Source organism: Euwallacea fornicatus, chromosome 6, assembly GCF_040115645.1.
Source record: "Euwallacea fornicatus isolate EFF26 chromosome 6, ASM4011564v1, whole genome shotgun sequence".
NCBI lineage: Eukaryota > Metazoa > Arthropoda > Insecta > Coleoptera > Curculionidae > Euwallacea > Euwallacea fornicatus.
Window position 1 is genome coordinate 5,699,084 of NC_089546.1, and position 25,861 is coordinate 5,724,944.

At 37.5% G+C, this 25,861-nt stretch overlaps 1 protein-coding gene across 1 annotated transcript in view; it reads left to right on the forward strand.

The window, feature by feature from the left end:
* Positions 1-25,861, forward strand: part of Cow (Proteoglycan Cow) — a 74,695-nt gene that overhangs the window by 36,625 nt on the left and 12,209 nt on the right. The window contains exons 2-6 of the mRNA XM_066283381.1: positions 12,370-12,427; positions 21,859-21,961; positions 22,045-22,182; positions 22,271-22,416; positions 22,472-22,698. Of these exons, the coding sequence (XP_066139478.1) occupies positions 12,370-12,427; positions 21,859-21,961; positions 22,045-22,182; positions 22,271-22,416; positions 22,472-22,698 (672 nt within the window). The remainder of the gene's footprint in view (positions 1-12,369; positions 12,428-21,858; positions 21,962-22,044; positions 22,183-22,270; positions 22,417-22,471; positions 22,699-25,861) is intronic.

Consider the following 25,861-nt stretch of genomic DNA (forward strand, 5'->3'; position numbering starts at 1 on the left):
CCCGTTCCGCCTATGGTTTTCAGTTATCCCCATGTCATTTTTCCCGCTTTAATAAAAAGCTAAAAATGTTCTTTTTACCAGAACCAGTGGTGGAACACTTTCATTTTGCAAGTGAAAAATACTCTAAAGCTACATACGGAAAGTAATAAAATATTCAGGATATATTTTCAAACGTTGGATTGTTTCGTGTCGGATTTGAAAACAACTAAAGCATCTATTGTTGTGTTTTAGTAATGTATAACTTTCATTTCTCTAACTGTGACCGTTTTCTATTGATATTTTTGTAATCATTTAAAATTTTACCCATATAAAAATGATTATTAATTTGCTTTAAATTGCATGAATTTTTCCTAATTTAAGCGGCGTATCATAAGGAAAAATAAAAAATGCACATTTATATACTAAATGGGTAATCCTATAAATGTGCATTACGTCAAAAAATATACAAATAAAAACACTTTATTGAATTTTTATGAAAAATATATCCCTCCATTTTTAACGAAATTATGCGGGACTTTTGGTCCTCTATGTAGAATATTTTAACATTGTACTAGTTTTGCTGTGCATTTAAGTCCAAATTTGACTTTCATATTTTCAAACGAATGCTAAGCGACGATCTGGAAATTTCTGATTCTAGTTAAGTCAGGAAAACTGTGAGGTGTCACCTAGTATTTGCCTAGAAAGATGGACCTTGACAGAAATGTAGTCAATGTTGACAGATTGATTTTGAAGTTACGAGAATAGAAGTATACATTTCTTAGCATTTGATTAATATCATTATTACATGTAGTCGTAAACGCAAAGAGAGTTCCGTTCAGGATTCGGTGAATTACAAATTCTCAAACATCACCCGCCATTTTATTTCAACCACACATATGAATTTGGATAAATCAGAAGAATGGCAACGCGGCTCCTAGCGTTTGTTTCTAAAGATGGATGTGGCACTTTTGACAGTAACATTGTCATCCATTGTAGATAACGTTTGTCAGCTAAATCAAAAATTTTCAGTGCGACTTAGAAGCAACCTTAAGCTTACTACGAGTTTAATCTGACTAAAAACCGTCATTATCCAAGTTAATGATACTGAGATAGTAAGACATTAAAGAGAAATCCTCTAAAGCGAACTGAAAGAAAAAAAAATTTATCTCATTTCCCATGAAAAAACGAGCGATGTGAGCCGGTAAAAAATGTGGATCACAGAGGGAGATAAATGGAGGGAGGACGTTTGCAGCCGGGACATGTTTACATGACGGGGGTTAAAATCTAAGGTTTAGGCTCTCAAACGTGCTTAGTTAAGGTTTTTGGCAAACCATCATCGATTGATAACATTTAAATTTACTGCGACAGCAACTCCTGATAACCCCCCCCCCCCCCCCCCCTTCCCCCCAAATATTTTTTTCCCATTTCAATAGGGTGTATCAAAGATCATCAGCCTTGGAACATACATATCGACAGCTTCAAACTTTTCGTATAAATAGAGAGTGACATCAGCCCTGTAATTACCAATTAGGTGTCCTGTTTTCCCTGAGAGAGTGTAACTAAAGCCGCTCAGTTGTAGGCGGGTGTATTGGAGCATGTAATAAAGGCATTACATTATGTAAAGATTGTTGCCGTCTTTACAAGTAAATTTTTGTTAACATCGATTTCCTGATGAATCATGTACAAAATTTCAATATCACGCTACTTCACATCAAAGGGTTTCTGTAATGACTGAACACTTCCAATAGGAGAAGAAACCTGAAGGAGTATTGCTATGTAATTTGCATGTAAATTTTATTCGTTATGTTCGTTCTGCTGAAAATTTCATTGACCCTATTTTAAAGTCGATTTTGATTACTCTGTGTTATCAAGGAGTGTGGTTTTATCGAGATCGAGAGAATTTCTTAACGCCATTATATCCTTTATATCTCGAAATTGGATTATTGGAACAATAGTTTTTTTCTTCTTCTAATCATTTTGTTCCAAACCCGAACCAAGTATGTCTACTGCTATTTCGCTTTTTCCTCGAAAGTGTGAAAATTATTGAAAATGTTCTCAATTCGGTAAAAAAATTCTCGTCTTCGCTAGAGATCATTAGCAGTCCATAGAGATAAACAAATAGGGGTGAAAGCGTTCCAGAAGGTGCTCAATGTGGAAATGATGCTGCAGGGAAGAATTTCGAAGGCGGATCAATAACATTGGATAACTTTCTCAATTTAATAGAGAATAAGTACTTTTAACTTTTCTGAAATTTGGCAAGAACCAGTGTGTTTTGAAATCGCCAGAATGTTCTTAAGTTAGATACAAAAGCTTCATTCTAATGTGGAAGACGTCAGGAATCCATGGTAGCTAAAATGCTTTGATGTTCAAAAGCGTGATTGATGCAGGAGAGAATACTTGCTGCCGCCCTAGAAGTTAGCAGAAAATAATAAAGATTCAGAAATGGTGCGGATTTATTGGAAAAGATTTTCAATTTAGCAGAGAATATTTTTCACTGCTCTAAGCAGAAAACTCTCAAGATTTATCATTAACTCGTAAATAGTAAAAAATGGGGTTATAACCCGGACTAGCCTGAGCCAACATCTTTTCAATTTGGAAAAGAAGACTCTAGATATCATAAGGAATCGATCAAAGCGTTAAATTGATTAGAAATGTGAAAATATTGTCAGCTCAGAAGAAAGAACACTATAGCTATGCTAGAGCTGTAGTCGTAAATCAGCAGAATTCAGGAAACGAACGAAAAATATTTTATTTGAGAACACATTGCGATTTTCTAAGAGTTGGCAAGAATCGATAGATATTTAAAAATGGACGAGAAAGGTCTGAAATCCGAAAAAACTTCTGCGTTGCTTTAGGACCCATCAGAAATTAATGAAGGTTCGAGAATCGGATAAAAATATATTAATTATCATCAAAATTGCGTTACAAAATTGTTATACATATTTAGTTGTAGCAGAACTAACACTGATCACGTTTTACATACACATAACGCCGTGGCTTAGATACAGGAAGTGATAGAGCCAGTGGCTATTCCATACGTTCAGCGCATTGGAAATGTGTTTTTCCAGCAAGACAAAGCACGGTTACATATTGCTAATGTAGCTCTGGCTTATCTATAACATCGCATTGTTAATTCGTTTCCTTGGCCTCTACGCTCTCCTGATCTTTTCCCAACGGAATATGTCTGGGACATGGCATGAATTACCACACTGGAGGACCCACCACGTACTTTAGCAGAGTTCCGAAATGTAATTCAAGTTGCCTGCGATACACTACCTCAAGAGGACATTGACCATTTGCTTAAAAGCACGCCCAAACGAGTTTCCGAGGGTGTAAATTCGCAGGGTTGTTATACACATTATCAGAATTTTAAAGACCTTCCGGACCTCGGTTTGGTCGAAAGTTACATCGTTTATTTTGTCTAGTGTTGTCAATATATCTGCAAAGTTTCATTAAAATACGCCCGTTATTTTTATGATAAGTAGTATATTTAAATATTCTCAACTTAAAAGTAAAAACGTTCCGTTTTGCAGATATAGTCGGTCATCGAAAAAAAATCAGGAATTGGGTCAGAAACGTTCAAAACGGTACTTAATGCAGGATACAACAATTTCTGGCGATCTAAGCATTAGGAACGCTGCGTGGTCCTAAGCAATTTCGGTAATCAGCAAAGTCTTGAAAATTTGAGAAAAATGTCCTAAAAGCCTAAAAAAACACTATTAGGTTTCCTAGTTATAAGCAAAAAAGATGGTGAAAGAAAAACAAATAAAAAAAGAATATTTTCGGAATCGTTAGGATATCAAGAGTGATCAGGAAAAGGGAACTAGTTCTTCCACAACACGTGTGAAGATGACTTACGTCACTGACAAGGCGTTACGCGCATCTCCAACTCCCATCGCCAAACAATCTTACTCGTTAAAATATTGAAGTATTTTCGACACTAGTTGCACAATTTAATGTTCCCACGCCGAGAAAATTTAAACGGAAAATTTTTGCTTTGTTTATGTAGTGCTTCAACGTTGTCTGAGCCGATTTGCTTCAGCCATTCCCTCAAATTTGAAACAAACATATTTACTTTTTATTTTTCGGTTATTTTTTCATTTTAAATCCGGCAGCAGTTTAATTCCTCAGATATCTTAAGAGATATCGAAATAGGGAAAATGCACGAAATTTCAAAAAAATCCAATCAATAAGTTTGCATCTACTTTAGAGTAATTTTTGATTAATATTTTTGCTTGAAATCAATATAGCTGGTGGTCCATTTAACCATACAACTCGGAATATCTGGAAAATTATGCATGGAGTTGAAAATAGGTTCAAACGGGATTCGTTTGGCTTGAAGGGGCCGATTCAATGACACCAAACCCGGCTCCTCAACCCTACCACCTGGGAGTGAGGCGGAAGTAACTTTGAAATCTGAAATGGCAACCCACATTTTTTATTGTAGATTCGGATTCTACGACAAAAATTGCGTGGGATTTTTCTGAAACTTTTCGTTTCGTGACAGATGGCGTTGTAATCACAAAAACACGTTTTTTCCAAAATTCGAAAGAAAGTGTCGTATCTTATGCTTTTAATTTCCATCATAAGTGCATTATCTGATGATATAAGAATTGATATGATTTTTGCATATGGGGATTATTTGGATGGCATTGGATTGTCGGGCTGCTGCCGAAACTTACAAAAATCGTTTTCCTAATAGGGAAAAGCCATCCCTCTTCACATTTTATTGCATCGTAAAACTTTTTAAAGATACTGATTGTGTTAAATCTCCAAAAAAACAGTTACTCATAAAAACAACGAAATTGCCATTCCAGCAGCTGTGAATGTAAATCCACATGTAAGTACGAGAAGATTACCGTTAGATTCAGGGATATCACGGGCAATTCTCCACGATTTTAAATATCGTCCTTAGCACATTTCATTACACCAAGGACTGAAACAAAATGATTATGGCCCTCGTATACAAATTTGTGAATGAGCATTGCAAAACGTGAACGAAAATAATTTTCTGTTTATTATTTATTCTCTTTACGAATGAAGCTAGCTTCGCAATGGATCGTGGACAAGTAAATTTAAGAAATATGTAGTACTCGTCTACGGAAAATCCTCCCTGGACACCACAAGTAACCAATCGACGACCGTGGTTTGCAAACCTTCAGTATGGGATACTTGACGATAAAATTATCGGTCCATATTTCATTGATGGCTCATTGAATGAAATAAAGCATCAAAGATTCTTGCATGAAGATTTGCCCTTATCATTGGAGGGCATTAATTTGGAATCTCATTGTTCGAAGTGGTTTCAGGAAGATGGTTGCCTACCTTATCGGGCCTTAGCCACTCGGGAAATTTTATATCGTGCATATCCCCCTAATCAATGAATTGAACGTGGAGGACCTGGACCTATTCATTAGCCAGCACGATTGCCTGATCTTAGTCCATTTCACTTTTTCTTCTGGGGTCATTTCAAAGAAAAAATGTATTCAAAAGTACCCACAATGCTCGAAAACATAACAGAAAGATATAGTGATGCGTCTGTCTCAATTGTTCTGGAAGTTTTAGTGTCCGTTCAGCGCGCTTTACAGATGCGCTTAAGACAATTTATCGATGAAGATAGTGGACATTTGGAATATTTGCTTCATCGTTAATTTAATGCTCGATTTGTGGTATTTGCTGAAATAAAAATATAATTAAAAAGTTTGTTTATAAACTCAATAATAAGTGAAATTAAATTTATTTTTCACAGACAGTTTTCTTTCTTTAGACTCAATCGAATGCAGCGAAAAAAGGACAGGTTTCCATTTAAAAAACAAAAAATACGACACTTTCTTCCGGAACGAGAATAAAACGTATTTTTCTGATTTCAGTACCAATTGCCACGAAAAAAAAAGTTTCAGACAAACCCCTCGTAATTTTCAACGCAAAATCCGAATTTGTAATAAAAAAAATAGGGGTTGCTATTTAACATTTCAAAGTTACCTCCGTTCCATCCCCAGGGGGTATGGTTGGGAAGTTTTGTTTAGTGTCATTGAATGAGCCCCGTCGGGACAAACCAGTCTCACTTGAGTTTTTTACAATTCGATGCGTAATTTTCAAGATATTCCGATTTTTCACGTTAAATGGATCATCCGGTATAACCCCCCCGTGGTATTCGAAAGTGCGATAGTATACAGGATTTATCGTTAAAGAAAAAAGTACTTACTGGATAGATTTAGGAAAATCCTATCCGTTTTGTATTTAAACTACTATATTAAAACTTTCCAGGTTTCTAAGAGATTGTGAGACATTGAAGTTTAGAATAGTTCACCTTCGTTCTAAAAGTGATAATTGTAAAAAAAACTGTTCCTATTCCTCAGTGGACGATTTTTAGAATTTTAACATTTACCTACATTTACATCGAAAAACTCCCAATTCACTTTTATTGAAAGTTCTCCGTCTATTAAACTCTGTAAACGGTTATAGAAAAGTTCCTCCCTGAAGGCTCGTCCGACAAACTCAATCTAATAAAACACAAGTATTTTCTTAAGTACTTAAGTGGCAGAATAAAAGTTCGAAAGAAGTGTCTATGCACTGTGCCCCGAGGAGTTTGCTTCCGTAAAAGAGTTGCATTCTCGAGCATCATTGTCCGCTTTATGAGGGCGAGCCCTTTCGTTCCGAGGCGTCTGAAATCTGGTTTAAGTTCACCCATTCCAAAGAAATCTACTTAAGAATAATACGATTTTTTACACGGTGTCTGCTCAGAGTAATTGCACACGGGGAGACGTAAAAACTCCTTTGGAAGTGCATCGAAGAGCGTGAAATAGGATTGAGCTCCCTGAGGAAGTCTTGAAGAACCCTTTTTAAATTCCCTTCATCAGAAAAATTTTCCCCCTTTGAAAGGAATTTTTGAGTTAAGCAAGGACTGCATGTAAGTAACAAATTTAAATCCTCCATTTTTCTTCCTTAAGGAGCAAATTCCGCCATAAATTATATTCGTTAACGAGACTGTCCTTTCTTTCCCTACTTGTGGTGTATAACAGCTCGAAAATATGCAAATTGTAGGTATCTCGGGCCTTATTTATGGCCGAATTCAAGTTAATTTGTTCTTTGTTGTTGCTATTAAATTTCTCAATGGTGCCGGAGGGAACAAATCCAGGCCATCCCAGCTAGGTATTAGGGCAATAAAAGAAACCGGATGCTCGACGATTTGTCAGGTGCCAACGTTCGATTCTTTTCCAGATCAAAGATTTATACGTGCATTTTAGCCCAATCCTTGCAAGCATCGCTTTTTGCTCGTTTTGCCTCATAAATTTGTCCGAGTGGAAAAAGCTGCAAATAATTCAGAACTATCTCGAAAAGAAATAACACTTCCTCCATATTACCAAAGACAAGATCTGAAGATTTATTAGGGCCATTTGACGTGAGGAAATTGGGCCAGTGGTGACTCTTTCCAAAGGCCACAGATCTTTTGAGTAATGGCTAAATTCGCTTTATGTTTGTGATTAATTTACTTGGAATGAGGTCACTAAGAGACTCAGTGCCCGATAATGATGAAGAATTAGAAAAAGCACATCCAAAATTCATCACCAGTCAAAAACTCTGTCAATATCGCTAAAACTAGATCAGAGAGCAATTGAAGAGGAGGGTTTTCTTGCAGTTTTGTCGTATGCTGGTTTCGACTGACACTCTTATCTGAGCTCTGGAACCTGTACCAAATTTAAGTTTGCGAACGCAACAGAAGAACAATGAAACTACGGAATGAAGAAAAAATTTTACAGTAAAAGATTGAAAATGTTACAGACGAGAGATGAAAATTGAGGAAAGGGTAACTAACTACCAACTCACCATGTTTTGGATGGATTTATTTTTATTTCAAACTCAACTAATTCATAACAATCCTCATGTAAAAATAGAAAAATGTTACATGGTTAAAGGCAGAGTGAAATGGCCTTTTGCGCATGTAATAAAATATGGGGTGTCCCGCTTGACGAAAATGACTTTTTGACATTTTTGCGTTGGCCTAGTGCAATTTAGTTCGCAGGCCACCCTATAGATAACTATCAAAATTGAAATTGAGAAGAACGAGGAGGAATGTTTTGAATTTCTGCTGGAAAAATTTTGTTGCCCTTCGTTAGTTTTATTGTAATAAATTTATTGCAAATTTTGGCGTAAAACGATTTTTGCTTTCGAAAATTGACGTTTCGGTTTGGGAATACGTTACATAAAGTTGACTCGAAATTGAACGTGTAAACATAAAAAAACACAGTCATTCAGTTTAAAATAACAAATTCATCATCAATTTCCAGTTTTTCCGGAAGTGCCGCCTGTTTGAAAATATTTTCCATTAATGGCCGCATATCAAATTGTCATATTCTACGTTTCACGGTTTTCTAAATACTCCTAATGGCCACTCAGGAACCTGCCCACAGACGTCTGGTATGCCTAGAAGAAAATGAGATCCTTAATATCTTTATTACTTGCAGTTGACCTAAGATCTTTCGCTTACTTAATTTGAAAAACTACTCAAAAAAACTCCGAACGACGTGGCAACGAAGCGTTGCTCTTTTATTTTGAGGTAGACGTGATTCTAAGTTAAGTGAAATTACATTTCCCCATGTTGCCAAATTGATCGAAATTTTCCAGTCTGAAGAATCTCCTCGTAGTTATTTCCTTCACAAACTGCAAGAGACACATGAAAACTACCAGAGCATAAAGCTTTCGTTTCTATGCAAATGGCTTCATTATCGCTGATTTGTATTAATGGACCTAACATTTATAGATATAGGAAACTAACGTAAGAATGTGCGAATAAGCTATTAATAAGAAAGAAAATGAAGACTTCGGGACTCGTGTCCATTTTCACCCATATACAGGGTATTAGCCGAGTACGTGGCCAAACTCGTTGGGGTGACTCTTCGAGTGATTACGAGGCTACAAGTTTATACCAACGCAGGTTGGATAATGCTTTGTTCTCAAGACACAGGGGTGTCAAACTTTTCTTAAAAAATCGTTTTTGCCCAAAGATTCCAATAATCCTTTAGCCGTTTTTATTGAAATGTGGCAGGGTCACATGGTTATTATTGTGATTTGGGTTCCACAGGCTTTTTCAAAACTTTCATATGTTTTTCACGTTAACCACATGGCCATTGCCACCAACGTCTTCGGATTTAAATCTGTTAGATTTTTTCCTCTGGGGGCATGTAAAGTCGTATATAGAACTTCGATCAACACTGAAAAGGAATTAATCCAACGGATACGGGATTCATATAATCAGATAAGCTACGTATTCCCCGGGAATATTTCAACGTGTTCGACAATCGATGTTAAAACGAGCTAATGCTGGCATTGAAGTCGAAGAAGAACATTTTCAGCAATTGTTGTAAACGCCGTGTTACGTACCGTTAAATGTTTTCCGTTAAAAAACGATTTGTTTAAGTGTAGTTTTAATAAATCGTTTTCCTTATTTGATTTTTTTCAAGTTTCCGGCGTTGCCCCTGTGCACGCTACTAGCGAAAGAAAGCACACAAGCTCTAGCTTAAAATACTCCTTTATACTCCATTAAAAGCTGTCACCAAGCTTCAACATCACATTAGTTTGCGTCTTTTTGTTATTCAAGATTTTTTTTTTTTTTATATGTTACGATTGAGAAAAAGTATGACGCCCTGTATCTTGAAAACGAAACATCACCGCATTTATGTTTATATAAACTTTTCTTCTTAGAATCGCTCAAAGAATCGCCACTTGAAGTTTGGCCACGTGCTTAAATACCGCCCTGTATGCTTACCGTCTAACATTAAGCTGGATTAACTTGACGACTTAGACACCGTTGTTATTTATCATGTCTCTTATCCATCATCTTAAGCATGGCTTAGCTCAGCGAAGCCAACGTTAACGCGATGCAAATGGCTCTAAGTATCATGCATTTTTTTTAGGAATTAAAAAGGTACGAATTAAACGATATCCAGGCATAGTTAATTCGCTTTAAAATCATTTTTCCTCCAAGGGACGCGACATAAAGTTTACTCCCCCCCGTATTGTCAAATTGCAGGCGGCGTTTTGGGTTTGAAGAAGTTTAGTGCTCTTCATTGCACAGAAATTTCAATGCATAAAACCTTTATAAACCAAATTCTCTCAAAGTGTATATATGAGACAAAAATATTGGTTATAAGTGATTCAACTTTATATTCGCCCGAACAAGAGTCTGTACGAATCTGCAATATTTTTCATATAGCTCGAATCTACACTCTCAAGCTAAACGACAGCACGCCACTGCCATTTGGCGCTTATGCTCGCCTGCAAGTCGCCCGATTTAATTAATTGTCAAAATGCGATGGGTGTTATCAAACTGTCGCAGTTCCTGTCAAGTTATGGGAGTTTTCTTTCCTCACTTGTGAGTCTGTTTTCGTTTCGTAGAGTTTCCTTTTAAAGCGATTTTTTTCTTTCGGTCCCGCTTAATTTCGGAAAATATTTAAATTTCGGTTGTAATAATCGAAAGTCACAGGCGGAACAGGTGAGATTTATAAATTGTTGTGGCAAAAATTTTGAATTGCGTCGCAGGGATTTTCAGATATTTATATATTCAAAAAACAACGCATTCCTCCACTGTTCATCGTGTGAAATAGTAGCATTGAGCCTTTTATGATTTTGGGAAAACTTGAAATTCGTATTTTTCAAAAAGCAGAGGCGTAACTGACGAAATTTCTGAAAAAAATTAGAAAAACTTGATATGACTCATAAGATTTTTTTTTAATTTCTGTAAGTTTTAGAAAAGAAGTTTACGAGTGCTAATGGCACCAAATTCTTCGTTGAGTTTCCACTAAATCCAAATTTCTTGTATTTGAACTGCCCGATAAATTTAAACGTAACCGGCGAGATTTGTAAGTTATTTTATAAAGCTGTTGGACTGGATCATAAGAGATTTTTGGATTTTTTTACACTTAAAAAGTGTTGTGCTCCGCAACTGCCCGTGCTGTGACACATGAGCATTGAATCGCTATTAACTCCGGATAAATTTGGAATTTTCTTGCTTAAAACCCAGCAGCGCACCTGACGAAGTTTTTAGTTCATTTCAGATTCCCTTTATTCGTATGAATATTTATCTCTAGCTGTCGCTGTTAGATATTCGTGCTAGTTTGTTCCAACTCCGTAAACCTGAAGAATATTTTCAGGCAACTTGCAGCTGTTGTTATTCCGAAAGAAGGAGAGCAGTCCCAGGTTGTTACATTTTTGGCAAGCGCCTCTCCTGAGGGCTAAAGACAAAGAGTTCACAATTTTCGTCACTATGTGGGATTATTTTCTTCAGCGTTAAGTTACTTCACTAGTGCCTCGACGTCTCCAACCTGTCTTTTGAAACATTTAATCAATCGCCCCTTTGCCGATTTACAATAATGCATTCGCTACCATATTTAAAGTAATTCTTTCACTTCCTTGCGAAATGACCCTCTTCAAAAGATTAACATCTTGAAACGGCCTGTATTAGCATACTTCCTATTTTAAGCGATCCCATGAAAAACCATTAATAGGGGTTAAGTCGGAATATCTAGCAGGGTGAAAAATATATGAATGCCTATGAATTTACTTTAACGTACCATGGCCCGGGGCACCATCTTGTTGAAACCAAATTTGCTGGAGTTCTTGCAAAGGTTAAATATTTTGAGCGGGAGGCAGTAGTGGACTGAGTTAAAACCAAAGTAAATAATGCTACATAGTTACACAAGTTATTAGCTGTTTATCTTTTCCTGTTGGCAAAAGAAATTATTGTTGTGCGTTAATTAGGTTGCTCAGTTGCCATGAAAACACATTAAAAGACGAAAAGTTATCATGCATCCAATAAAGAGAAGATAATTGCGCATTATTGAAACTGAAAATAATCAAATTTTCTTGAGCGAAATTCGTGTTTTTAAGAAAGCTCATGTACGCCCTCAAATATTTGATGTCTGATCATCTAATGCAGAAGTCTTCACGAAGAATAACTTTTTTCGTAACGTCAATATTAAAAAAGTTTCCTATAGAATTCCGGCTTAAGTAGACACACTGTATAAATAACTACGCCCCTTTTGCAGTACCAAAAACAACGTGATGGATTATTTCAACAATGAGTAAGCTTTTCCGAAAAGTTGTGTTGTTCGTCCATCATGAATCTGGGTAAAAAGAGGCTGACGTCAATTATGTGGTGGATTTTATCACCAAATTTGCATCGAATAACAAAACGTTCACAACTTAAACCAAACTTTGACTTTCTTACCGTGTTAAAAATGTAAGAACAATCCCAAAGCTTGAATTGGAGTTTAATTAGCGGTAATAGAGTTGAATGTGATTATGAACTTTGAATAGCAATTTCTTTTCCTTTAATTAACTTTCTAGGAGAATGCATATTTCACTTCATTAACTGAGATATTTTTCTTTCAGGATGAGGCCAAGACTGTAAAATCTGGAGAAAAAAAGCGCTGGATTCACGATCCATCAAGTACGTATTCCCATGTACTTAATTAATTGAACTAATTAATGTAGTAACCTTGCTTGCGAGGATTCCCTCCTTCAAGGGCTTCGAAAACTACTAGGTCATTGATTTTCTATTAAAAGAAAGCGTAGGTGGGTACTGGAACACACGAAAGCTACGTATAATATACAAAACTGACTAATTGAATCGCGTTGAAATTCTCAATTTAAGTAATACATGGAAACTCCCCATTTTGAGGCCCTAAAGAGCCATTTTGCTAGAAAAAATCTGTCCCTGAGCCTGACAGATAGAGTGCACGCCGTTTTTGATTAAGTTTACCTCCATTTAATGGGAAACTGTCAAAATTAATTAATTAATGAATCGATCGCCCCATGGTTGGATGATCTGGATAATTTACGAGCTACCTACTCCTTTTTTTAATGTAATGCGAGAATAGTGTTAGTGGGTTAATTGTCGTTCTTGAATTGTGACTCTATGATGGACGGTTTATGAGGGAGGGAGGCGGCATAGAAATTTAATTTTCAGAAGGGTAAACATGAATTCCGACATGGAAATGTGGGTCGCTGGTAGCGTCCATAAAGCGCATGAAAGTATAAAGAATTTAAAAAGTTAATGGAAAATTGCGGAGTTGACTCCTTCACAAATAAATACCAAAAAACGGGTATTTTTATGTGTAACAAAATTATCTAAAATGGCGAAATTTCACTGCATTTTTTGACGTTCTAATCGGTTTTTAAACGCCTGCAAACTGCCTGGCCCCATTATGTGCCGTTGCCAAATTGTGCAAGTTATACTTACCTTCCTGGAATAACAACAAGACTGTTCCAAGCTTCAGAGAATAGTCACCGTTTGGCAACGCTAATGACATTTGAGCAGCCAGTGTCGTATCATCGAAAGCACCTTGTTAATGCTATAATTTATAGTTTGGACCTTTGTGCGTGTACCGAATTAGGTCGCACGTACGCGTATACGGTGTGTGCCGGGCACGTTATATTCGAATAACAAAGACCGATATATAATATGCATGCCTGCTATGCTAGACTAGACTAACGGGTGAAAATTGATAATGGGAGTGAATACGGGTTGAATAAAGATGATGGAATAAACGTATGTCTTTGAGCTGGTTATTTGTTACAATTCTAGCACGATCAGAGGCGTCACAATATATGTTAATATTTCACTGTGTTCCGCATAACTAACTATAAACCGTTTTCGTTATTTTTTGATTTTATTTCCCTGGTCTCTGGGCCGTAAATTAATCCTTTTCTGCCTTTGTTATAGAGGATCTATTAATTTCAATCCAAAAACGTAAAATTTTTGAGACCTCACTAGTCATATTTTGTGTTGATCTTTGAATTGATTCGATGCACGCGATTCGTGTGTACGGCGCACTTGCAAAGATTCAAACCGAAAACTCAAAGTTTCTGCTCAAATTGTCTCGACTAAACAAGAATTCGTCTCTTAATTGCGAGTTTTTCAAACAGAATTTAGATTTTCGTCGTTAACGAACGCTTTGAAAACTCATTTCAAAATGGAAATTTTTCTCCATCTATTTGTCAGATCGAAAGTGCCATAGTTTTGGTGAAAAATTTAGGAAGTTTGTAGCATTTTCAGTTAAAACTTAGTTTTGCGAACCCACCCCTTGAATTTTCTTTTGGTTTATGTATTTTATAAGCGGAATCTGGATATAATTAACAAACTGACCTTTTTAAGTTCGGGAATGATTGTATAGGCGATGACAATGACTATGCAGGGGAGCCAGCAAAAACTCCTCCAGTTGAGAATCGAATTGAGTCGATTTCACTCTTTCCTCTATTAACTATTACTACTAACCTCTTCTCGCTACGTACTCTCTCTTGCGAATCTGATGATACGCGGATAGGCCCAAAAGTACCCGACCTAATATGTAGATGGCGATTTTTTGTTAAAAATTTGCGCCTATTACAAAGACCTAACCTTAAAAATCTTATGTTTAAAATTTAAGGGTGCCAAGTAAATTTGTATTTGTTTTTGAGCCGGTTTTCCTGACCCCTTTTAAAGATTTGATGAGCACGAAAGAAATTGGCCATCAATACCTGATCCAATATTTCCATTTTAATGGCTGCAGTGTTTCCAACGTCAAGGCGAAGTTAGAGTCTACTCTGGGGAACTCCCGTCCTTTGTTAATGACTATAAAATATTAGGTAGGAGAGTTTAAATGCGGTTGTACGAGCTGCCAAGACGAACTTTGCAGTGGTTGACCCCACGACGCTCCAGATTTGACCACTACAGATATTGTGGTGACAATCTACAAAACTGCACTGAAAATTTATAGAGTATTTTACATCGCGTTTTGACCGAACAATTAGGTACGAGAAAGTTGTGCGCAAGATGGGTGCCGCAATCACTCTCAATTAAACAAAAACAGCGCTTTGAGAATGTTTCAAGGGAGTGTTTGGCAAAGTTTCGCAGCAATAAAGCTCAGGTTTTGCGTCGATTCATAACCATGGATGAAACATGGGTCCGTCATTTTGTACCTGAGACAAAACAGCAGTCAAAATGATGGGCCGAAAGGAGAAAATCGACTCCGAAGAAAGTGAAAACTGTTCCATCTGCAGGAAAGGTTATGGGGTCAGTTTGTTGAGATGCACGTAGGATAATTTTTATCAATTATTTCTCTAAAGGAAAAACAATAAACGGATAACGTCAGTCAAATTTACTGCAGCGGTCGAGCGAAGAAATTAGGAAAAAACGATCGCATTTGGCGAAAAGGAAAGTCTTGTTTCATTAAAACATCGGACCAGTCCACATTTCGATTATAGCGATGGCCAAAATCAATCATCGTGGTTTCGAACTTTTCTCTCGTCCACCCTTTTCGCCGGATTTAGCCCCCTCAGATTATTTTTGATTTCCAAATTTGAAAAGGTGACTCGGCGGATAGAGATTTGCCAATAATGAAGTGGTGGAGTCCGAAGTTGATGCCTATGTCGAACCCTTAGAAAGTTCTTACTGTAAACGGGGCACGGAAGCTATATAACATCGCTGGGGAAACTGTGTCAATCTCAAAGGGGGCTACGTTGAGAAATAACGTAATATTTTCCAAATTTATTTTTCTTTAAGTGCTAGGTCGAGTACTTCTGGGGCTATCCTCATACATCTGTTCTTCCGACACCCGTTTTCTCCTTTCGGTTTCTCTAAATAGAGTCGTTTTTCTCCGCTTCTTTGCAACGCAGAGAAGCTGCCAGCGGTGCATTTTTCTCTATTAAAAAATCTATAAAGTTTGTTCTATTTTTAAATGGGGTTACTAGATAGATACCTTTAGTTGGTAAAACGACGTTTAAGCACGCAAACTCTCCGACTTTACCCTTTCTCGGCCTTCGGTGGGCTGTTTAACGTATTAATTAGTAAAGCTGCACATAAACGGTCGAATTAGCGGCACGATAAGCACTTCTCTTCGAGGGAGAGATTTGTTTGTTCTCCTTCCTCGAGCAGAATGCCAATTACTCCTCTTACAGTTTGTCTAAAAATTTTTCAGTCTGAAGCTCAGCGTAGCAGGTAAAAATTCAGAATTCGACAAATGCATTCGCACAAGATCAGCTTAATAAAGGGATCAAATTCACTCCGAAACCGGTCGTTTAATTGCGCCCCTTGTTGACTGCTGTGGAATAGTTCGAGGGTAGTTGTCTCCCCGAGTGAAGTTTCTTCGGCTGTATTAGGGAAAAGTTCGACAATTAGATTGTAAAATAATTAAGCCGGATCGAAGCTATTTCCCAAAGATGCGCCAGAAGGATTTCTTGGGGTTTAATTGCTTTGGAACTTTGAGGGTTGGTTTTAACCCGGAATATATCCCCAAATAACTTCGACGCTGAGCCACGAGTGCTTTTGCGAGGTGAGGAGGGATCTTGATGGAAACTAATCAACAAAACCTGGAAAGGCATGCAGAAATCCGAATTTTATTCAAACTTTCCGCATCAGATTTATCACAGTTGGAAGTTTTAATTAGCGGTACGATTAATCAAGTCAAATCCAGTCATTAAAAATTAGGAAAACCGAGGCTGGCAACAACTTGGAAATCGGTGAGAAAGGTTACTTCCATTAACCATTGTTTACCGTTCGTTAATCATTTGCAGTTGTATTGAAAAGGAATTGTGGCTGTAAACGTTAGTTTTAAGCGCACCAAAGAATAAAATATTAAACACTACCTGCCTCGATTTTTCAAATAGAGATGAACAAAGGCGAAAAGGAGAGAATTCAGATCCGCTCAAATTTCAGATGATATTAAAACTTCCTTTAAACCACGCTTAGATATTCCATTTCCAACTATTTATTCAACCGTTCTTACATTTCCAGATACCAAAAGTCCATAACCAATAAATGGCAACATAGCAATGTTCTTCCTATTTGATTATTCATAACTCTGAGTGATGCGATGCTACCTATCAAGATGTATCCCATGTTACCAAATTTAAGAGTTCTTCTTATATATCTATTTCGTTTTTTCTCATATTGTCTATATCGTTGCTCTCTTTCTGAATTATTAATTGGTTGGTTTACGTTGGTGCAGGTAATTAATAGAGTTTATCTGCGATTCATTATTTGATGGATTTGTTGTGAAGGTCGCCATTTTGGTTTAGTTTCCTTTTGCACGTTGCAAACTGCTTTCGGCTATATTTATAGCCTTTATGACAACAACCGCCTCTGACACGACTAACAGTGGCGTATCTAAGGTTTTCCAGCTGTGACAATGTTAGCAAATTTTTTTCTTAAAAACTATAATATTTTCATTCGATAGCGGATCAATTTTAGACCTCCCGCGCAACGCTTCTGGAACTTGGTCATTAATGTATTGTTTTTAAGATTTTGGAAAACAAAGGTAAAATTACACATCTACACACAGTGGCGTGTCCAACGTGTTTCACCAAGAATTTCAAAGATATATAATAAAATTATTTCACCGCAATTACGGGCGAACTCATGGAGCATTTTCTTATTTCTCTTCCCACTTTCTACGCTGTCAGCGTTGCGTTGATTTTTTTCCATTTCAAATTTCCTCCATTTTTCGGTTAGTTTTTTCTTAGTCTTCCTTCGCATCACCTTCTCCTTCCCAAACGAATCCAGCGAATCTGTGGATGGATGGATTGGCTACAGGGCTGGGATTGCCGGAATTTATTTCCAGATTTCGTTGATTAATGAATTCAAAATAACGGTTTTTTGCGTGGAAATTTCCAAAGGCCCCAATGTCCTCAAAAACTTTATTTTCTGAAATAAAAACTGTGAAATTACTCAAAATCGGACCATTCAAGCGGGACATTTTGGACGTGGCTGATAATAACACGTGGTCTTCTTGTAACGATAACGTGTTAAGTGTTGGATTTGCATTTATATTTAGGAAGTATATCTTTACCTAAATTCCAGATTAACTGAGGGAATTGGGCAAGGGACCCCAGAAAAAATTGAATCAGGCTAACCTGGTAGCTTACAACTACCATTGGAAAACTTGGGCAAGTTGCTCAATAATCCTCACATCTTAAGATACTAAAGGGGAACACTGTTTGCAACTTATCGAGAACTTAAAAAGACTGAACTCTTAGTCCTGCCATGCTAATGTCTCAACAGACCAATTAACTCCTTGACCACATTAAACTCATACCTTTCCTCACGTAACGTCCCAAGGTTACGTTATTTCAACTGCATCTAAAAACAACCCCTCCCGTTCCGCAGCTCTCCAAAAAAAAAAAAACTCCAAAATTCCCCCATATAACAGAAACCCAATAAATTGCGATAGCTTCTCCATAATATATCACCGGGTCCGTCCTGATATATATTTTCAGCTGACGACGGGCTGAAAAGACCCTAAAAGACGTCAAGCAGGTAACCAGAAAGGGATTGCTGCTATTTCAGGCCTGCTTCTTCTTTCCAGGGATCGATTTTACTCGGGATGGCAGCGAGACGAGCTATCCATTAGGGTTTAAAATGTAAACAAGGATAATTTACGTCCCAACAGAATGGAGGCCTTTGTCGGCCACACCTCGCAATAATGGGCTCATGATGCAAAAGGAATCCTATTGGAAATATGAATTGGGAGGTGCTTATTATCGATTCAAGACAGAGAGGAAATTGAAGTTATTAATGTACGAGGATAGTCCCAGAAGTATCCGATTTGCTACTTAAAGAAAAAAGCATTTTGGGAAATATTGCGTTATTTCTCTGCTTTGAGATTGACACAGCTTCTCCAGCGATGTCCTGTGGATTCTATTCACTGTTTATAATCTGAAAATTCGAATGTTTCAAAATAGACATCGAGTTCGGACTCCGCCAATTCGTTATTGGAAAATCTCCACCCGCCGGACAATTTTTTCAAATTTGGAAATAGAAAATATTCCGAGGGGGCTAAATCTGGCGAGCAGGGTGGACGAGGACAAAGTTCGAAACCACGTTGATCGATTTCGGCCATCGTAATGAGCGAAGCGTGAACTGGTGCAATATTTTGATGAAACAAGACTTTTCTTTTCGCCAAATGCGTTTTCCAAATTTCTTCGTTCGGCCGTTGCAATAAATGTGTCTAATATTTTCCGTTCGTTGTTTTTCCGCGAGGGAGATGGTCAGTGAAAATTATCTCATGTGCATCTCCGAAAACTGACCCCATAACATTTCCCGCAGCTGGAACGGTTTTCGCCCTTTTGGGAGTCAATTCTCCCCTTTTAGTTCATTGTTTTGACTGCTCTTTCGTCTCAGGTGTGAAACGATGGACCCATGTTTCATCCGTGGTTACGACACGATGCAAAAACTCGGCTTTATTGCAGCGAAACTTTACCAAACACACCCTTAAAACAACCGCACAACGCCCTTTTTGTTCAATTGTGAGTAATCGCAACACTCCCCCATTTAAAACAGTCTACCTAAAATATCTTGAGTAGAATTTCTTTCTCCTGAAAACCACGAGACACGTCAATTTCATTTTTAAGGGGACATTGTTAGATCATAAATTCGTAGGTGTAGAGTCATCCCCCTAAACGAGGTGGTAACGCCTTCAAGAATCTTTGAAGGTACGGAGGGTCAAGTAGCACATCAAATTAAAGGTATTTCAATCCTCTTTATAAGTATGCTGAAATTATTTGCTCCGATTTTAAATATTGTTAAAAAAAACTGTTTTAAAACATCAGTGATATAAATCGAAAAAAGTGACATAAACTTAATGATAATAAACTAACTAATAATTCAGAAAATTATGTTTATCATCGAATTCTTCAGATAAGGCGATGGGTTTTGTTAGCATCGAAGGAGTAGTTTTGTTCCGAGTTTACGCTGATCAGAGTTGTATCGCAAAATTTGTCGATTCATCCGACGATTCAAAACGTCATGGTTTACACCACTGCAGGGAGGATTGAAATTGTCATCATCTATTTCAAAAATAATGAAATCGTCCGAGAAACTGCAAAAATTTTTAATGGAAAACATTCCGGTAAGAATCTGAGCGCTCCCTACCTGGCGAATTTAATATCTAAATTCATGGAGACTGGATCCGCTGCCGACAAAAAACATGAAAGGCTGTTACCAATGAGGCTGCACAGATTGCAATTTCGGGACATATTAAACTGGATCATGTAAATCAAAAAAGTTTATTTCAAGCACCGGAGAATTAGAAGGAACATCAGGTATTCCACGTGGTAATATTCGAAGGATCTTGGAAAAGCATAATTCCCATCCCTATAAGATGCATCTCATTCATGAGCTCAATGAAGATGATTCAGATCGCCGAATGCAATTTTGAGAGGTGACGAGTGACAGCATTTTGATCAATCTGAATTTTTTATATGGTACATGGTTTTCTGACGAATTCACACTATTTCCGAATGGTTTCGTCAACAGACACAGTTGAAAATATTAGAGTGATGCGAATCTTAGAATCGTAAGAGAGCAGCATTCACAGTATCCAGAACAGTTCAATGTATGTTTTGGGAATTTGGGAAATCGTATTGTTGGACCTTCTTTCTGCCTGATAACCTGACGGGTGAATCTTACCTCAATTTGCTTCAAGACTTCGTCTAGTCTCGCATTGTGGATATCTTTGAAAACAACGACTAGATCCCGACGAACTATATTTTTTTTTGTAACAGCATGGTGCTCCACCACACGGTGCAGGTCTCGTTCGTTACTTTTCCCGAACACTCGATTGATGAAACAGGTTTCACTGAGTGGCCCCCGAAATCGCCCGATTTGACACCATTCGCTTTTTCTTGTGGGGTCATTTAAAAACTGTTGTTTATTAAACGGAATTTACGTCTTTCGAAGATCTTCACCACCGAATAGTGAGAGCATGTTGTGAAATAACTCGTGAAACGCTACAAAATGTTCAGGAAGAGGTTGAACAAAGACTTTATTATTGTATGGAATTAAATGGGCCGCAATTCGAACACGCAATTAAATGAAACGTTAATTAACAATTAATTTTTTTTCGATTTATTTCAGCGGTGTTTTACAATATTTAAAGGCGGAGAAAAAAAATTCAGCATGCTCGTATAGAGAATTAAAGTAGCTTTGGTTTGATGTGCCATTTAAGGTTCTTGAAGTGGTTGCCATCCTGTTGACGAGGATGGCTTTACAACAACGAATTTTGACGTATCTCGGGGTTCTGATGATCCATTCGAGATAGTTCAGAAGGACCGTTTTAAATGAGCCACGCTGTATATGACTATTCGGTCAAACGCAATGTGCAGTACTATTGGAAATGCCGATCTTCAAGTACAGTTTGGTGAATTTTTACCACAATATCTGGAGCAGTCAGATCTGGAGTGTCATGGGGTCAACCACTGCGGAGTTTGCCTTGACAGCTCGTGTCCCACTGCGTTTAAACTCTGCCATTGAATATTTTACAGTTGTTAATCAAGGATCAGATTTCCCCGGAGATGAATCTAACAGTGTTTTGATGTGGAGAGGACTGAAACCTTTCAAATGGAAGTATCGTCTCCAATTCACCTCATTCGAATTCAAACGAAAATATCGATAACCAATATTTTAGATGTTCATATAATCTCTAGAAGCGTCTTCCAAAAACGGCTTCATAACAAACACAAATCAACGGAGCTCCCTCGAACTTTAGACATAAGCTTTTTGGGGTTACGTCTATGTAATATATGCAATTTTTTAGCAAAAAATCACTATCTACATGTCATGTCGGGTACTTCTCGGACCGTCCTCTTACTTGTATTGCTATTTTGTTCTACCGAAGACACCAAGATAGTCTCGGAAAATTATATTCTAGTCGTCGTTGGCTTGAATATGGGTCAAGCTCATTTACATGATGAATTAAACATCTCCCGATTACTCATAAATCAAATTTTAGTTGAATCGTTACATCAAATCTCTTATCTTTAATTAAAGTGATGTACTCGTTCTACTTATTAGAAATTTGCAATATCCAAGAAACGAGAAATACTGGCAACTTTTTTTCTTTGCAGGTGATTTATGCCGTCCATTGAACTGCAAGAAGAAAGAAATATGTTTGCTCGAGGACTCGTTCACTGCAGTGTGCGTTTCAAGGAAAGAATTAAAGAAAAATGGGTAAGGAATTTATTGGAGTTTCCAAAGAGATTTTCTCCAAACTGCTTCTTCGCAATAAAAAAAGGTTAAAATATAAATTCCAGGGACATAGTGGTCCCTAAATCAAGCACTAAAACTGACGATCCAAAAGCGAAAGATGACGAGGAAGATGACGATGTCTTCTATGATTCTGAGGATGATGCCGAGGATGAAGTTGCAGATGACATTAGTGATTCTAGCGTGTAAGTGCGTTACTCACTAGAAAATCTATTGTTGTTCCCCATCAACCACGTTCCAGTGCAAACACTAAGAGACCTAATATTGTTCCAGATGCCGTCCATGTCCAGTAGTCAAACCAATCTTCCTATGCGGATCTGACAATCGTACTTATAGCTCTTTATGCCGTTTAGATTACCATAACTGCATCCATCACACCACTATCAAAGTGGCCTGCAAGGGCTTTTGTCCGTGCAAAGGTTGTTTGCCTCTTAAATGCATTCTGAATAGTTCTCAAACGATGTGATTGTTTAGGAGAATCTGACAGCAGACAAAGAAAGAAGCAGCGGCAATCTGAGAGATTAAACAACTTTATGAACAAATATAAAGCAACTTTGGATAAAACTGGAGCTGGAGGATCGATAAGTGGAGCGACACCTGAGAGACCTATTGTCAAGAAAGATGTATACTCGTTTGTTCCTCAGGATATTAAGTACGACAATAAGCACTACAAATACATCAAATATACTAAGTACAACAAGGTGAGCAATATTTTTCATAACATTTTTTATGTCTCTCCAAATCGACATCTTCCCCTCAATTTTTATTTCTTTGCTGGTTCTTACTGGAAAATTGTGGTCTGCGCGCCCCTGGTTTTACTGAAGCGATGGGTTAAAATACTTGAAACCCTGACTTTCATCAAGTATACGATAAGTCATTGATGCACTCGAGTTTCTTTTAGCCTAGAAGTACTTTTAAAAAATGTTGTCCTCTCTTCGGTTTCAAATTTGCATCCAGTACGCTACTCCCTTTTGCTGTTCCTACATCATAGTTTTTCAAAGTATACTACTTTCACCCCCTTGCACTACCCCCTTATACGTACACGTAAATTCCCTACAATATCACGATTGATTAGGGGTTAAACTTTCATATGATTTTTTGATGGTCGTTCCTACCTGAAGATTAATTCACGTACTACCCTTCTGGTTTTACTGGCTTAAATTGCGTTTTTTTTCTCAAACGACACAGGTATCTCATAGTCTGCGATGTGTCGTTGACGTTCCAATTTCTGCGAAAACCAGTGGCTTACTTGGATCCTCATTTTCCAAAATTTTCCGATAGCGGGACGACAAACGACAACTTTTCTCCTCGCCATTTTCACGATGTCGAATTTCTAGTAAGTGAGACACGCCCCTGATTTTTTTGGGTCGATTTTGGTGTCGGATTCATGTGCAAAGGTTCACTGAAGAAAAAGTCGAATTTTTTTTCGAATAGTTAAGAAATTTCTCTACGAAAAGGGCCGATCGATCCAGATTCATGAACCGTGGTGAAGTTAATCGCCACAACATGCACTATTGATTTCTCGAAAGTCATTATTGGCCGAGACAAGTCGAACATTACAGACCTTGGTCGATTAATATTTGAGACAGCATTGTCCGCAATAAAATAATCCGATCATTTTTTATTGAGGCTAATTTAAATGGCGGAGAAATGTCGTAGTTTTCTGTTAAATGATCTACCGGTTTTGTTCGAAGATCTCACTCTTGACCGACGAGTTGCTTTGTGATAACAGCATGATGGATGTCCGGCCCATTTTGCTCACGTGGCACAAGACGTTTTAAATGAAATGTTTCTTGAAAAATGGATAGCACGTAATGGTCCAGTGAACTGGCTTTCCAGATCACCTGACTTGGCCCTATTAGATATTTTTTTTGGGGGTTATCTTAAAGAAAAGGCATACGTTCGAGTCCCAACAACTCGAGTTGATATGAAAAACCGCATTAGAGCAGCTTGTGAAGCAACCACTGAAGAAATGTCTCGACATCGTTAATGTGAGAATTCCAAGATGCCTCGACGCGTAAGATCAACATTTTGGGCATTTGTTGGACTTATAAATGTTTAAAAAGGATTTTTATTGCGATTTTGAGTTAATTTTTCAAATCTGTGAACTATCATTTTCCATTTGAGTCTTTTTCGTAATTTATTTGTCACTTTAAACGTGCCCTTCAGTTTTTGTTTATACCTGGAAAATCGCTTGTACCAGTTTAACGGAGACGCCCCGTAGATGATTATTTCGAATTCCGATTGCGGAAATGTATTTTTCTGTAACAAAAATCATCGAACAAGGTAAAACCTCGGAAAAATATGCCACGGCACCGGATTTCTTCAGGTCAATACCGCTTAATGTGTTGATTTTTATGGGAAAATACCCCTGACAATAGTCAACAAACCAGGGCGTGGCGAAAATCGGTGGGAAATGATGTGCAAAAACATCCAATTTTAAGATAAAATCGTCAAAACCATAGGCATCAATATTTCATGCCGTTGTATTTGTGACTATTAATAACCCATGATATGCTGATTTTTTGGGAAACAACATGTAATAATGGTTAAAAAACAGGGGCGCGCGGAAAATTAGTTAGGAGCTATGTAGATGCTCTTGTATGTAGATTACGTCAGCGAAACATGCGCGGTTTCACTGTGAGTCTTCACAAAAACGAGTGCAGACTCAGGCCAATTTAATATTAAATAGTAAAAGTATGACAAATTCCACGTCATTGAATGTCTGTGTGTTCATAATGTAATAATCCTTTTGAAAAATTAAACCTGACACGAGTCCAGAAAACAGGGGCGTGCGGGAATGAAATAGAATTGGACGACAACACAATTTACTCAATAGCTCGACACAGAAAACACGCCATGTCACAAAATAAAACATTCTGAGCCACTAAATTTCTGTAGGTCAACAATGCATAATTTATTGCTTTATTTTGGAAAATAGCTCTGTCAATAATGAATAAACAGCAACGTGCCGAGAATCATTTAGAAAGGAGGTTTTTATACACTTTTTTTATAATTAAATAGATCGACAAGACAAATATTTCAAAACTTTAGAAAAACGATTCTGAACCACTGGAATTTGTAAACAAAATATCTGAGAGGCACAGTGACGGGCGCGCTGAGAGATATTTAGAAAAGTGGTAGAACACAGAATTTTAATATTAAATAAATCAACTCGAGAAAAAATGGCGAAAGTGCGCGATATAACTTGAAAATTTGGATCGAATAAGAACTCGGAAACATACTGCGTGCCGTAGAAAAGAGAACACCCCGTAAAAGTTGTTTTATTTAAATAATTTTTTGGTGCGCATGTTTCTTCCGCTAAAACAAATGCTTCATTAAAAATTGAACAAATTCAATTGTTAAAAAACAAAACAAAACAAAATTAATAACTTGTCAGTCCTCCGCGGTGTCTTATACATTCTTGTACACGTCTAAGCATGGATCTAATGAGATGATTGATGTCCTCGTGGGGGATCTCATTCTAGGCTGACTGGACAGCATGACATGGCACATAGGGTTTGTGGGGGATGAGGTAAATTATGCAACCTTATATCTACAATATTTCATACATGTTCAATCGGTGGGAGGTCTGGAGATCGAGGTAGCCAAATTGACTTAATTTCGAATAAAGATAGTCACCCTAGCCACATGTGGCCGTCCATTGTCTAGCTGGCAAACTGGATAAACAAGAGCTTCCAGATAAGGCACGAACAGAGGTTCCAGGACTTCGGGACTCCTCACTAAAAACGATATTATCCCATTCCAGATTCCAATTTATCCGGTCTCTGCACCACTGCAGTCGGTTTTGACGATGATTTAAGCTGAGGGGTAACACCAGATGTGGACGGTGGCGAATCACTC